Source organism: Schistocerca americana, chromosome 5 (genome assembly GCF_021461395.2).
Source record: "Schistocerca americana isolate TAMUIC-IGC-003095 chromosome 5, iqSchAmer2.1, whole genome shotgun sequence".
In the NCBI taxonomy this organism is placed as follows: Eukaryota; Metazoa; Arthropoda; class Insecta; order Orthoptera; family Acrididae; genus Schistocerca; species Schistocerca americana.
The window spans coordinates 445,314,268-445,329,295 of record NC_060123.1 but is presented as its reverse complement, the minus strand read 5'-3'; the positions used below and the strand labels follow the sequence as shown (position 1 = coordinate 445,329,295).

At 37.4% G+C, this 15,028-nt stretch overlaps 1 protein-coding gene across 1 annotated transcript in view; it reads left to right on the top strand.

Moving 5' to 3' along the window:
* Window positions 1-15,028, top strand: part of LOC124616423 — a 394,706-nt gene that overhangs the window by 358,466 nt on the left and 21,212 nt on the right. The window contains exons 16-18 of the mRNA XM_047144730.1: window positions 559-654; window positions 4,212-4,323; window positions 11,810-11,911. Of these exons, the coding sequence (XP_047000686.1) occupies window positions 559-654; window positions 4,212-4,323; window positions 11,810-11,911 (310 nt within the window). The remainder of the gene's footprint in view (window positions 1-558; window positions 655-4,211; window positions 4,324-11,809; window positions 11,912-15,028) is intronic.

Sequence of the window (15,028 nt, the reverse complement as noted above, 5' to 3'; positions counted from 1 at the left end):
GATGCCAAAAAAACCAACGGTACACTCAGCTGATGTTTCCTGCCAAGTCAGCAGTTACAGTGCACCATTTGTCTGGCAATCATGTGATGGAATATGAAAGTACCAGGATTGTAGCACACAATCTCATCAGCTGTGACTGTGACTATAATCTCAGCAAGGCTTGGCAACAAGCAAAGAGTCTAATTAAGAAGACGCTCAGGAAAGATAACGGTCTGGTGACCAGGATGGACAGAGAAACTACATTTACATTACCTCAGACACTGATTCCATTGCCTCTGCAGTTGCCGGTGTGTGCCCTCTGGCACGAATCACATAGTGTGTGGCTCAGGGGAGGGGAGGGGGGGGGGGGGGGGGGGTATATAGGTAGGCCACTTGCCCCAAGCAGCTTAGTTTGTCACTGCACCTGACAATGATGATGTGTTTGATAACCGAAATATAAAGTGACTGTTGGACACTGTGAACCGGCAATCCACAGACCATTTGGTGGCAAAAGTCAGTTTTATTTCAGAGCAACTTCTTTTTCATTTATACTGTAATAACCACTTATTTGTGTTTTAGGGAGTTTCCAGACCTACAAGATGAGAATATGGTGCCACGTCCCATTGCAGAACCTCTCCATATTGTCTGTGCTCCACAAGATCTTGACTTTAAGCGGTATGTAATTATTCACCAATTTATAAGATGTAGGCACATTTCACAGTTATCAGTGCTGTTATGATAATGTATGAGATAAATATGTTTGGAAATGTCACTGTAGGTAAAGTCTGTAACCTGGGAGGATATGTGATAAAGTGTGTAGAAGAAAGACAATCATTGTGTCATCTTGATGGTAGGTGAGCTGAAAATATAAAGCCTCTCGTTGTTAAGTGTATCACATAAAATGCTGTTTGTACTTATTAAAGGCACAGCAGAATCTTTACACTATAGTGAACTACTAGGCGGAAAGAGCACTGTTTTAATTACTACTTAAAAATCTGCGGCAATCCTTAAATTAGAATATTTTGGTCACAGAACTTGTTGGTTACATAGCAAAAAATCTTAAACAGTCTCAGGATTGGGCATTATTGCAAGAATATTTTCACCTATTTTTTTCAAGCTGCAGAAGTGAGAACATGTGAACGTGTATTATGTACAATTTTTCCTTTTACTTTCTGTAGTGGTTTAAATAGTAACATTACTGGTCTCAAAATAGTACTCAGTTGATACATCGGAAAACTTTGAGGCACTGGGTAGCTCCAAGCGAGAGAAGAACCCTGACAGCTGGCAATGCTGTTCCCAGGTTTCACTTGTTACCCATCTATATATAGATAGATATATACTTTTTGTTCCATACGTCCATAGTGAGGAGACCACCAAGCATGTAGAATACGTAATACTTAATACCAAAGGTTGTCATCAGGACGGACTGAAAACCATTTTTGTCTAGAACTGTACCAACCTTGAGCCATTGCCATAGTAATATAAACAAAATCACACAACTTGATTAGTTGTGATAGATGTGCAAAGCAGCCACGTGGAGCCCTGACCACAATGGTGAACAGACTTACTGACCACTAGATCATTGTAATCTTGACAGTCTGCTAGGTATCACAGCAGGGTTTATATTTATTGAGGGAGTTGATGGGGAACAGTAATTGTAAGGTAATGGAGACCTTTCTCAACAGTAGACACTGAATTACAGCTTACATAAAGACCCTTTGTCTATCTATTGTTTACTGGCTGAATGGAACAGTTTCCTCTGAACATGAGGCTTGCATCAATAGCAAATCAGCAATCCTAACTTTTTAAGTGAGCTTTCATGCTTCTCTTTGAACAGAATTACTCCAGAATATTATGCTATATTGCACCAATAAATAGACAAATGCAAAGTGAATGATCTTAGACATGCTACAGCCATTAGCCAATACCATTACTCCAATAACTTCAAGGGCAACTTTGTAATTTGTTGTGGATTTTTTATTATTCCCAAAAGTCTTGGCTGCCTTCTTTTGTGGCAATGATTCTAACTTCCTTATTGCCTGTCCCACCATGCAATGAAACTCCTACTGTCCAATTGCTATGAAAATTACTTAGTCACACAACAATTATTAATGTGGCAGAAGATCATAAACAACATGCCATACATTTTTTCCTAAAACTTCTGTTCTCTTCTTCTCTTTTGTGGGATATTTTTTACAGTCCTAAACTGAATGCGCTAGGACTTTTTTTTCAATTTTTATTTATTTATGTTGAAACTAGACCATTTATGAAAAACCACTATGTGATCAAAAGTATCCAGACACCTGACTGAAAATGACTTAAAAGTTCCTGTCGCCCTACATCAGTAATGCTGGAATTCAGTACGGAGTTGGCCCACCCTTAGCCTTGATGACAGCTTCCACTGTCGCAGACGTGTTCAGTCAGGTGCTGGAAGGTTTCTTGGAGAATGGCAGCCCATTCTTCATGGAGTGCTGCACTGAGGAGAGGTATCGATGTTGGTTGGTGAGGCCTGGCACAGAGTCAGCATTCCAAAACATCTCAAAGGTGTTCTATAGGATTCAGGTCAGGATTCTGTGCAGGCCAGTCCATTACAAGGATGTTATTGTCATTTAACCACTTTGCCACAGGCCGTGCATTATGAACAGGTGCTCAATCATGTTGAAAGGTGCTATCGCCGTCCCTGAATTGCTCTTCAACAGTGGGAAGCAAGAAAGTGCTTAAAACATCAGTGAAGGCCTGTGCTCTGATAGTGCCACACAAAACAACAAGGGGTGGAAGCCTCCTCCATGAAAAACATAACCACACCATAACACCACCACCTTCGAATTTTACTGTTGGCACTACACACACTGTCAGATGAAGTCCACTGGGCATTCACCATACCCTGCCATCGGATTGCCACATTGCGTTCCGTGATTCATCACTCCACACAACGTTTTTCCACTGTTCAATCATCCAATGTTTATGCTCCTTACACCAAGCGAGGCGTCATTTGGCAATTACCGGCATGATGTGTGGCTTGTGAGTTGCCACTTGACCATGAAATTCAAGTTTTCTCACCTTCAGTCTAACTGTCCAAGTAGTTGCAGAAGATCCTGATGCAGTTTGGAATTCCTGTGTGATGTTCTGAATAGACGTCTGCATATTAGACATTATGAACCTCTTCAACTGTCGGCAGTCTCTGTCAGTCGATAGACGAGGTCGACATGTACGGTTTTGTGCTGTACATGTCCCTTCACATTTCCACTTCACTATCAAATTGGAAACAGTGGACCTAGGGATGTTTAGGAGGGTGGAAAGCTTGCATACAGATGTATGACACAAGTGACACCCAATCACGTGACCACGTTCAAAGTCTGTGAGTTCTGTGGAGCGCTGCAACCTGCTCTCTGTCACAATGTCTAATGACTACTGAGGCTGCTCATATGGAGTACCTGGCAGTATGTGGCAGCACAATCCACTTAATATGAAAAACATGTTTTTGGGGGTGTCCAGATACTTTTGATCACATATTGTATCATTTACTATCTTTCCTTGAGATGCTTCTTTGCTCAGCTTGATGTTAATGTTTGAACCATCTGCAGAAAGGTCTAATTCTGCCTTCTGATTCTAATGAACTCGTAAGATGATGAACAAAGAGCAAGAACAGGATGGCCCCATGTTCCAATCTAGTGGAAGGGTCATTGTGATTTCTTCCCATTCAGGTGGTATCTGTACTTGTATTTCTCAAATATCCCAGTGTTCCTGTGTCTTGAATAAGAAAGAACTATGCCAGGCATGTGCGTAGCCACATAACACATAAAAACTTAACTCTGTGATAGAATGTTAATCATAACACAATCAAATGCCTTTGATAAGTCACCAAAGTTCCCAATTGGTGATAGTTCCATCATTTCAAAATTTTATTGCTTGCTCAGGGAACAGCTGCCTCAGTAAAGAAGTACTTTTAAAATCCAGACTGTGATTGATAAAAATCTGATTACTACATAGGAGAGCAGCAGTCCACAAGTAACATTCCTTCTCATGTTTGCTGTAGGGAGAAACACTGTAATGAAACTATTGAAAATAAATATAACTATAATATCAAGCAAAGAAGGTCTTTGTAGCGCATTAACAGCTGTTTTCAAGCTCTCCATAGTGAACTCAAGATTATAAGTAATTTACTGTTATGTTTTATTGCTTCTTTCAGAATACAATAAAGAATACTTCAGTATACTGTGTTTTGCTTTTAGGTACGGGAGAGATTATTATGTAAATTCCAAAACACCAGAGCCTGAAAAAAAATCACAGCCACCCAGTCGGCACATGGCAAGAGAACAAACACCAAGAAATAATACATCCCAGGTAAGTGATACTGCACATTTTGCAGTATATGGTCTGGAAAAGCAAATTATGGAAAGAGACATTCACCATGCATCATTACGGTCACGAAGTGCTTCCCCACATTTCAAAATGAATCCTCTCTATGAACCTGACGATCATGCTGAAGCTGCAGGAAAATCTAGTCTAGATAAAATTTCAAGACATAAGGTCAGCAACTCCAGTACTGGACGTCGCTTTTTGGATGCTGAGCGAACAAACCCTCATTCGGAGTCAGGTTACAGTAGTTCTCTGGATTCTCTGGTTGAAAGCCAGTCAGCTTCTCACTCACTCCGGCTTATTCCTCCTAAAGTCCCTCAGGTGGTTGAGAGGACTCTGGAACCTTTATCCAAAATTCGAAGATCTGAAAGCTTTAAGCTGAACAGACCAAGAAATGGAGATACTAATATTAGAATGGGAGGGAGCCTCAGAACTCGAAAGTTTAGGGGACATGATTATCTGACGTCTCTTTGATCAATAAATAACTGAGTTACAGTTCTGTGCATTAAGCCCTCTAAAGTAGCACAATTAAGCATACACTATGTATTTTCAGAAACTGCTGTGCCCTACCATTCCACTATTTGTTTAATACTATGGCATTTTTATCATCATTGAAGTATGCAACTTTGTAAAGCTTAATTTTTATCATAAATTCTGAAAACCTGCGGTATGTATGATTTTTGTTTGCTGCATATTTTATTAATGAAGAGCTGTTGCAGAACCTCTTGTATTTACTTGTAAATCAGAATGCTGTTGTAATCTGTAACTACTAAAGTGAGTTGTGCATGACATCTGAAATTAGCTATTGTAGAATCTGAACTTTGCACTACTGTATCTTGCTTCTCCTGTAGTTCATGTTGTATGCTTTATTTAAAATCCATTGTTGTATAATTTGCATTACTGAGCACTTACTACTCCATGCATGACTTCCGTTCACCGCAAACACATGCATGCACAAAAATCAATATGTTGTTATTAAAGTGTTTTATCTAGACATAAAAGCTCAACTGAAAATAATTGCAGTACATGTGCAAACTGTTTTACTGTGGCATTGTGTAACAGATACATTATAACTCAATAATGTATTGATTCTTGATCACTTATAATCTGATACTGTACTTTTATGTCAACCACTGTTGTGTAAATAAATTGTACTCTCTAAGAAAATCACAGAGATCCATAGTAAAATATTCTGTTTTCTTTATGCATTTTATGCAACCAAGAAAAAATTTACAATGAGGTGTGTGTGTGTGTGTGTGTGTGTGTGTGTGTGTGTGTGTGTGTGACAGAGAGAGAGAGAGAGAGAGAGAGAGAATTTTCTTCCAAACAAATATATGTTAAGAAATGATACAAAACGGTTTCAATAGCATTTGTAAACAATTTTCCTAAGAATTATTCATTAACTTTCAGTTACAGGACATCTCACATTTGTTTCCATAGTTGGATTTTTATATATTGCCTTACGTAGATATACAAGAAGGAATAATATATACTGCAGAATCAATCACACAAAAGTTAAAACTCCTTGTAAGACGGCAAAATATGTTAGCAGAATACCTATGTCAGAACAGTGATGATGATGGTGGTGATGATTGACAGACAGATAAGGATGTTTGACAGAGACTCTGATAATATAAATACCATTGGCCAAAACAGGAACAACTGAAACAGTCTGATAGCAGCAAAAATCATAAAACATGGTTCCCTTTCTAGACTTTGGTGTTTCTTTTCATTTATTCACTAAAAGAAATCGATACAAAGTACAAGCAGAGAAGAGCCAGATGTGCAAATGCTGGAGGGATGTAAAGTCACTACAAATCTGTAATCAGAAAAGACGAGGGTATATGGAAAGATTGGAAAATTAGAGTGGTTTAATTTTTAAGATTCAGAGTACTATTAAATGTCCTTTCGACATAGAGGTCATCAGATATGGAGCACAAGCTTGGATTGTGTCAAGGATGGGAAAGGAAATCGGCCATAACCTTACAAAGTAACCACCCCAGCATTTGCCAGGAGCAATTAAGGGAAATCACGGGAAACCTAAATCGGAATGGCTGGACGCAGCTTTACTGCCATTTGCAGTTCATTCTTTTATTCAGCACCCTTAGCACTATGTCAGTGTGACATTTATTCACCAGTTACTTACCATCTGTGGTACACATCACTAGCTGCTTGTTCTCATGAGCTAGGCTCTTATGTTCCTTAGACTTGTGTACAGACTTTTACTGTAGCTCTTTTTCTCCTTTATTTTGTGTAGATCCAAAGAAGAAGCTGGCCAAAGATCACCTTGCAAATATAGTAGACGTAAGTGTATTAAATTTTTGACAAAGAACATAGCAAACAAAATCTGTCATTGATGTTTTTCTTGTTTTCAGTCTGATTTGGTTTGATACAGCTCTCAATATTAGTCTATCCTGTGCAAGCCCCTTCATCTCTGAATACCTCCTGCAGCCTACATTCATTTTACCTGGCCTACTTTGTTTTTGCCTAGGTGTGCCTCCATAATTTTTACCTCCATACTTTCCTCCTTTGCACCTTGATGACTTAGGACATAATATCTACTGGTCCCTTCTCATAGTCAAACTGTGACATAAATTTCTTTTTTCCTCAGTTTGATTCAGTACCTCCTTATTAGTTGCTTTATCTATTTATCTTACCTTCACACGTTTCAAAAGATCTCTTGTTTTGTGAACTGTTTATCATCTATGCTTCATTTCAGTATGAGGCTACACTGTACATTTACAGCACAAAACATTATGACAAACTTTTCTATCATATAGTGCATAAGAATGTGTCCATAATTTTAATTTTTGCATTATAAATTGTTGATGGTTTCAGTTTTCATAGACTTTAGTTGCTCTTATGAATAGAAAGTTTAAATATTTTTGCAACAGTATTGGGTATTACTCTGGTACCGCGGAATTTGAATCCGCGCCAGACGTCATGGACGTCAAAGACCCATAGAGGTCTCTGCACCGTAAGCTGAAGTGGCACGCGCCTCCTGGCCTGCTTTTAGTGTGGGGGCGGCACAGTGGAACATGTGGTCCCAGCGGCCAATAGCGGTACCCCTGAGAGCGTACTTAAGCGCCGGCCACTCGCTCATCCAGGCAGTCTAATCTCGCTTACGTCGGTTTACACCTTGCTTGCGCTAGACTGCTTTCTTCCTGGTTCGTGTACGAGTTTGTTTCCTAGTGACTCTGTTGTTCGGTCTTGTCGTATTCATTCTGTCCTACATTGGTCATGTCCGTCCTTTTCTGTTGTGTTATTGTTCGCGGGCCTCTCCGCGCCTTCCATCAGTGCTACCCTGCAACTGTCCTGGTCGCAGTTACAACAATTACCTCAATTTTAGCTCACATTAGTCATTCAGTTCTGAACCTCTGTTGTGAGCCCTGAATTTGAACATTGGAGTGATATGTAAGGATGAAAGGTGGTCTTATATGAAAACAAAATGTTTCCAACAAAGTCAGGATTGTTAATAGGCATGTTCCAAAATGATAGGCCTCTGCCCCTAGAACCAATTCATCCACGCAATTATAGTGGGAAGAAGCGGAAGCATTGTGACATTTGATATTTCCATACAAACAGCGTTCACAGGAGTGAAAATCATGTCAGTTGCCAGTGAAAATTGTACGAGCAATTCGGAGGATCCCAGAACCTTTAGATTTGTGGTCTAACATGTACCCATGTAGACGCCGTACCTCACAGCTGAGCATGTCCCCATTAATAGGGCCTGCTGTTAAGCTCCAGTTTTTTGCAAAATTTAAAATTTATAGGAATATATGTGAATCATTTTACATGCTATGTGTATTTTGTTTCCTTGCACCAAACAACAGACTTCATACCAACAACAGACCATTGTCGAGAACCCGTGTTACTTCACATGATACAGCATTATCCAGCAGATAGTAGAATACACTTTTGAGTCGTAAACATAAACACATTGATGCAATGATTTATTATGCATCAACCAGAAACATTAGTTTTTCACTGTCATTATACTCAGTTATTTTCAAATGTGGGAGGTTGCAAAGGGAAACATTACTACGCATCAAAAATGGAACAACTAGATCAGAGCTGAGATAAACACACAAGAAAGGATGAAGAATCAGTATATTTCAAAATTAGCAGCTCCTTCTTTGGAATAGTGATACAGAAAGTTAAGGACAGGGATAATGCTAAAGCAGGGAACAAAAACTCACTAAGAACTTCTCAAGGGCACACTTACGCTTATTGTCAAAAGTATATCATATTATGGGGTATCAAGTGAAATTTGTGACGATAGAGGAAATTTTGTTAGAGAGGACGCAGCATGATATCTTGGATGGAGAGTCATTGTCAGATGTTGAAGTAACTTCGGGTGAGCCCCAAGGAAGTGTGTTGGGATCCTTATTGTTCATGTTGTGTATTAATAACATTATAGAGAATATTAATGGTAACCTCATGCTTTTTGCAGATGATACAGTTATTTATAATGAAGTACTGTCTGAAAGAAGCAGTATAAATATTCAGTTAGATCTTGATAATATTTCAAAGTGGTGCAGAGATTGGCAACTTGCTTTAAATGTTGTAAAATGTAAAATTTTGGACTTCAGTATCCTACGACTATAATATCAATGAGTCACTGTTGGAATAGGCTAACATGTACAAGTACCTGGATGTAATACTTTATAGGGATATGAAGTGTAATGATCAAATAGGTTCAGTCATGGGTAAAGCTGATGGTACTTTGCTTACAAATCACTCATGTCACCAATTCTAGAAAATTGCTCAAGTATGTGGGATCTGTACCAAATAGGTCTAACAGGGGATACTGAACATATGCAGAGAAGGGTAGCATGAATGGTCACTTGTTTGTCTGATTCATGGGAAAGGTCAAAGAGATACTGAAGAAACTGAACAGGCAGGCTCCTGAAGATACAAGAAATCTACCCCAAGAGAGCCTATTTAGTTTCAAGACTCAGCTTTAAATGATGACTCTTCAAATATCCTATAAACCCTACGTATTACTCACATATGGATCATGAGGATAAGATTAGAATAATTACATCCATGCACAGAGGCATTCAAGCAATCATTCTTCCCTTGCTCCACACACAAATGGAATGGGAAGAAATCCTAACAACTGGTACAACGCGACGTACCCTCTGCCACGCACTTCACAGTTGTTTGCAGAGTATAGATGTGTACTGTATAAGACAGGCGTGCTCCAGAACACAGTACAGTTTTCTTTCTCATTTCTACCAGATCTACCCAGACTGCTGCAGTTTCATCAGCTGGCTAGTAGATTTTAATATTTTGTCTTTGAAGTGAATGTTTTTATGATGCTGTACTTCATTACTGCATTTTGCATCTGCTGTATCTATCAAGGAATTATTCACACAACATGAGAAGTGAAAAGTAATTTTTTTCTAGTACTTTAGGCAACCAGTTCAGGCTGTTTGTATCTCACAAAGCACTGAGTCAGTCATTTCCTTACTCTTGAATTTGTTATTTCTGAATTCCAACATTACACTGAGTAAAATGCACACATGCAAATCCAGGCTGCTGTGTACATCAAGAAAAAGTGCTCTTAATATGGTAAGTAATTTAATACTATCTACTTGTAATGCTTTTTCTGTAAAGCTTTGGTAGTATTTTAGGGTTTAAAGTCTTTCTCCTTTGTCAAAACTCCTTGCTGTAAAGTAAATGATGCTATGTTTAGTATGAGCATGACTAACTTTTATCAGTAATAATGCTGCAACACACAGCAGACATTTATTTATTTGTGTTCCATCGATCCTTGATGTTAGTGTTCTCTCTTCCACTTATACCACTAGCAAGACATGTCAAAAGATATCTCACATTTAGTAGATAATCAAAGGGCTAAATTAATAACCACATGGCAAAGTAGGTCACAAAAGGTTATTGTTTAAGTAATGATGAAAGTGATGGATTATTAATGAGGCTATTTCAGTTGTTCAAATATTTTAAGGTCATGTTTAGTCGAATGCATGCAATGGAAGATACATAAAAGGAAAAGAATAGCTGTGCTGCTGCTTCTGGTATGACAGGATTACTTGGAAAGAAACAGGAATTCATTTTTCAAATATGAATGAATTAAGACTATCACAGTATTGCAAACATGTGCAACAGTATGAAACTATATGGTGTATATTCATTATTCGAAGTTGTATTTAGTTTCACATGTCAAATTACAGTCTCATGTTAATTAAATTCTGAATCTTTGTATTTAATTACTTTATTTTATTTTTTTCATTCATAAAGTGTCTCACCTGATAGGGACAAACTGTATCATACTTCCTCTTTAAGTCTAGCCTGTCATAAGTCTGTTACTGGGAATGAGGATACGTTTTGGGAGACACTATACATTACACTGCACTAATCCTTAAGATTCTTCATTATGATGAACTATCCTGTATGAATGTTTAACTGTACTGGTGTATTTCCTTGTAACTTACAAACATGTTAATCACAAAGGAGCCGTTCTAAATGCTGACTAATAAAAGAGGTGGTGGTGTTTTTAACCTGTGTAATAACGTACACAGCTGTAAGTGTAGAATTACCATACTGTAGAAACAAAAAATTAAGCCACACTTATTTGTATCTTTGATACTCTTACAGTATCTTGTGCCTTAACATAATATTATAATATTATGTTTCCTGCCTAGCAGAAAAAAAACGGAGGAACAAAGACTTCCAGATGTCACATGCCTATTCTGTGGCTTCCAAGATAATGCACACCAGTTAAAGCAGCCAAAGAGCTTTTATACAACTAGCAGTCAAAAAATCGGTTATACTGTCAAACATTTTAATAGATTTGACAACAACCATCTTCGTAATGAGAACTAATTTGTTACATTAAAATGTGTGGTAATTCTACAAAATTATATATGGGTCCTGAATTACTAATAACATAATTTAAACGTGTGTATTTATTAGTTTTTTTCAGTTTCCATAGTTGTAACTATATGCAGGTTTCTCATTATCCTGATCAGATGAAGAACAGTAAAATTATAGCAGTTAAGTAATATTGGTTCACTGTATGAACCATATCACAAGGAATGAATCCTCACACAAGTCTTACGCTTGTTTGACTTTGGTGGAGTTAATGAATTACTTATTATCTCTTGTGAAGTTGGTACAGGAAACTGACCTGCAGACTTAATCCCCTTTCATTTGAGACAAAACTGGCCAAATAAAGTAAAATAATAATAATAATAATAATAATAATAATAATAATAATGTGTAATTCTATCCAGTTTGCATTTTTCATCATTTCTTACTATTTATGAGTGAGGGGATGTGACCTGTTTTTCAGAAAAAATAATTATTCCATTCTCTGTTTTAATTTTATATAATCTACCACAGATGACATGAAGTAAATCAACTGCAAAGATTCAGTTTTATGCCAAATATTTGCTTGTTAGGTAATAAATGGATGACTATTATAGTATGCTTAATTTGATTCTAGGTCAACAACGTTAGCATTGCTCAAGTTCGTGAACCCATTTCTGAAACAAAGAAGGCGCTTGAAGCACAGTGTGAGACTAACAACACAGCAATGGAAACTTCTGTATGTATTTTTCCACATAATTCTTTGTTGGTTGTAGTTCAATAAAACACTGCTGCTTTACGTTAATCAGGGACTGATGATCCTGCTGTTTAGTCCCTTTACTCTCCAAATCAACCAACCTTTACGTTAATCAACAGTTAAATTTACAGATATTCAGCAGACATTTGCAGCAGCTGGAGTGGAACAAAGCATATCAGGTTCAAAATGCCAATGATAAATTTGATTTTGAATTTGTTACCCTGTTTGAAGCTGTATTTCCTAAGAGAATGTCAAAAAGTAACAAACTTAGTGATTGCTCAAGACAGTGGCTCACTAAAGGAGTCAAAACATCCTGTAAATCTTATACTTCTCAGAAATTCCAATAAACCTTGAGCCACAGAGCACTACACATTACAGTATAAAATGCTAAATAATGTGATTTAGAAATCCAAGAGCATGTTCATCAAACGTAAATAATAAAATATAAGCAATTTGGAAGGTGTTAAAAAGGCGGACATGCAAAAGTTCGGAGTATATATACAGTATCAAAGTTAGTTATAACAGCAGTGTGTTAGAAAAAGACGAAATAGTTGCCAGTATCTTCAACAACCATTTTTTGATAGTACAACAACCATTTTGGACAGTGGCTGATCAGACTGGTTGTAAATGGTCTATGGTTGAAGCCCTGAACATTCTACAAAATCAGTACAGAACAAAATTAGCCAGCCAAACACCTGTGCCCTGTATCACAACAGAAATGATTAAGAAACGAATAAAATAAATGGAAAACAAAAATGCCACTGATGTGGACAATATAACAATCAATGTATATGTAAATTTATTCTTAAAGTTCATTGTCACATATTGAATGAGTCTCTGAATCAAGGTACTGTCTCTATAACTCAAACATACAATTGACACACCACTCTTCAAAAAGGATGATAAATCTGAGATTTCCAAATATCAGCCAGTTAAACTGCCAACAAGTCTTCCTAAAGTTCTGGATAAGCTTATGTACAAGAGGATTATGGATGATGGTAATAAACACAATATTCTTAATAAAAGTCACTTTGGATTCCAGAAGTGTAATTTGGAAGTTTTTGCCATTTGTTCAATTGCATCTGCAAATAATCAAAGCTGCATATCTACATCTACATCTACATCTACATGGATACTCTTCAAATCACATTTAAGTGTCTGGCAGAGGGTTTATCGAGCCACCTTCACAATTCTCTATTATTCCAATCTTGTATAGCACGCGGAAAGAATGAACACCTATGTTTCTCCCTATGTAGGTCAGTGTCAAAAAAATATTTTCCCATTCAGAGGAGAAAGTTGGTGATTAGAATTTCGTGAGGAGATTCCGCCGCAACGAAAAATGCCTTTGTTTTAATGATGTCCACCTCAAATTCTGTATTGTTTCAGTGACACTCTCCCCCCTATTTCACAATAATACAAAACATGCTGCCCTTCTCTGAACTTTTTCAGTGTACTCTGTCAATCCTATCTGCTAAAGGTCCCACACCGCACAGCTGTATTCTAAAAGAGGATGGACAAGCTTAGTGTAGGCAGTCTCCTTAGTAGATCTGTTACATTTTCAAAGTATCCTGCCAATAAAACGCAGTCTTTGGTTAGCCTTCCCCATAACATTTTCTGTGTGTTCCTTCCAATTTAAGTTGTTCATAATTTTAATTCCTAGGTATTTAGTTGAATTTACGGCCTTTGGATTTGGCTGATTTATCGTGTAACCGAAGTTTAGCAGATTCCTCTTAGCACTCATGTGGATGACCTCACTTTTCATTCATTATTTAGAGTCAACTGCCTAAAAACATTCTTAGTTTGTAAAACCGAACTGACCTATATAATTCCTGAAAATCATCATCTGAACTTGCTTTCTTTCTGAGATATTTTGGTTTGCATGTTAAGTCATTACGCTTCATAAATCTATTGTACCAACCAACTCTACCTTTGCATATTTCCATTTACAAACTTATGACATATGGCACCATATTCTGGAGAAACCAGTCATTTGCATATAAAGTCCTTGTGGCACAGAAGAGGGTCCTCAGAATTATGAGTAGATGCTCTTACAGAAATTTATTCCAACAGTCAGGGATCCTCACCATGCAATGCCAATACATTCTCTCACTTCCGTGATTTGTCACAAAAAATCATACAATTTAGAAAAGACACAGTACGTATTGTGATACAAGAAAAAAACATGACCATCACAAAGATAAAATAAATCTGAACACAGCACAGAAGGGAGTACATTATTGAAGCATAAAGGTATACAATAAAATTGCAGAAGTAGCTAACACTTTATCTTTTGGATAGCTCCTTCTAGTTTTTACAGAAAATTTCTGACTATGTGTAATACTTTGTGAACTGCAATTAATTTTAAGGCCTTACTGTAGCACTGGGAACTCACTTTTTAACGGGACACTATATACAAGCTATATGAATTAGAGTGACTATTATTACTGCAATTATTTGAGTTGTTATCTGCACACACACTTTTCATGTATTATGATTTGGATTTTAAGTCCCGTGTTCCTTTTACATATGGCTATATGGTTTCAGAAAAGGACACACACACACACACACACACACACACACACACACACACACACACACACAGTCGTTCACACATGCAAACACCTCACACACACACACACACATACATGACTGCCATCACCGGGAGTCATGTTCGTAAGGTGTGTTTGCTTGTGTGAATGAAAGCTTTGGCCAAAGGCTAAATGTGTGACATTCTTTTCGATGTGCCTTTCTGCAACTCAATGTGTCATCTTTCGGTGAGAGTAGCAATCTATCTTTTTTCTTATGTTGTTGACATTCCAATCTTTAGTTGTCATTGTTTAAAACTAAAGGCTGTCAGTTCAATTAAGTACTTAGGGAATACAATTATGAATAACTTAAACTGGAAGATTCACACAGGTGATGTTGTGGGGGAAGTAAAACAGTTGAACATTTAGCAGTTGCAACAGATCTACTAAATGGACTGCCTACACTATGCTTGTCCGATCTCTTCTAGAGTACTGCTGCATGGTATGGGATCCATATCATATAGGATTGATGAAGGACATCACAGATATGATACACAAGTTGAGGGGAAGTTAT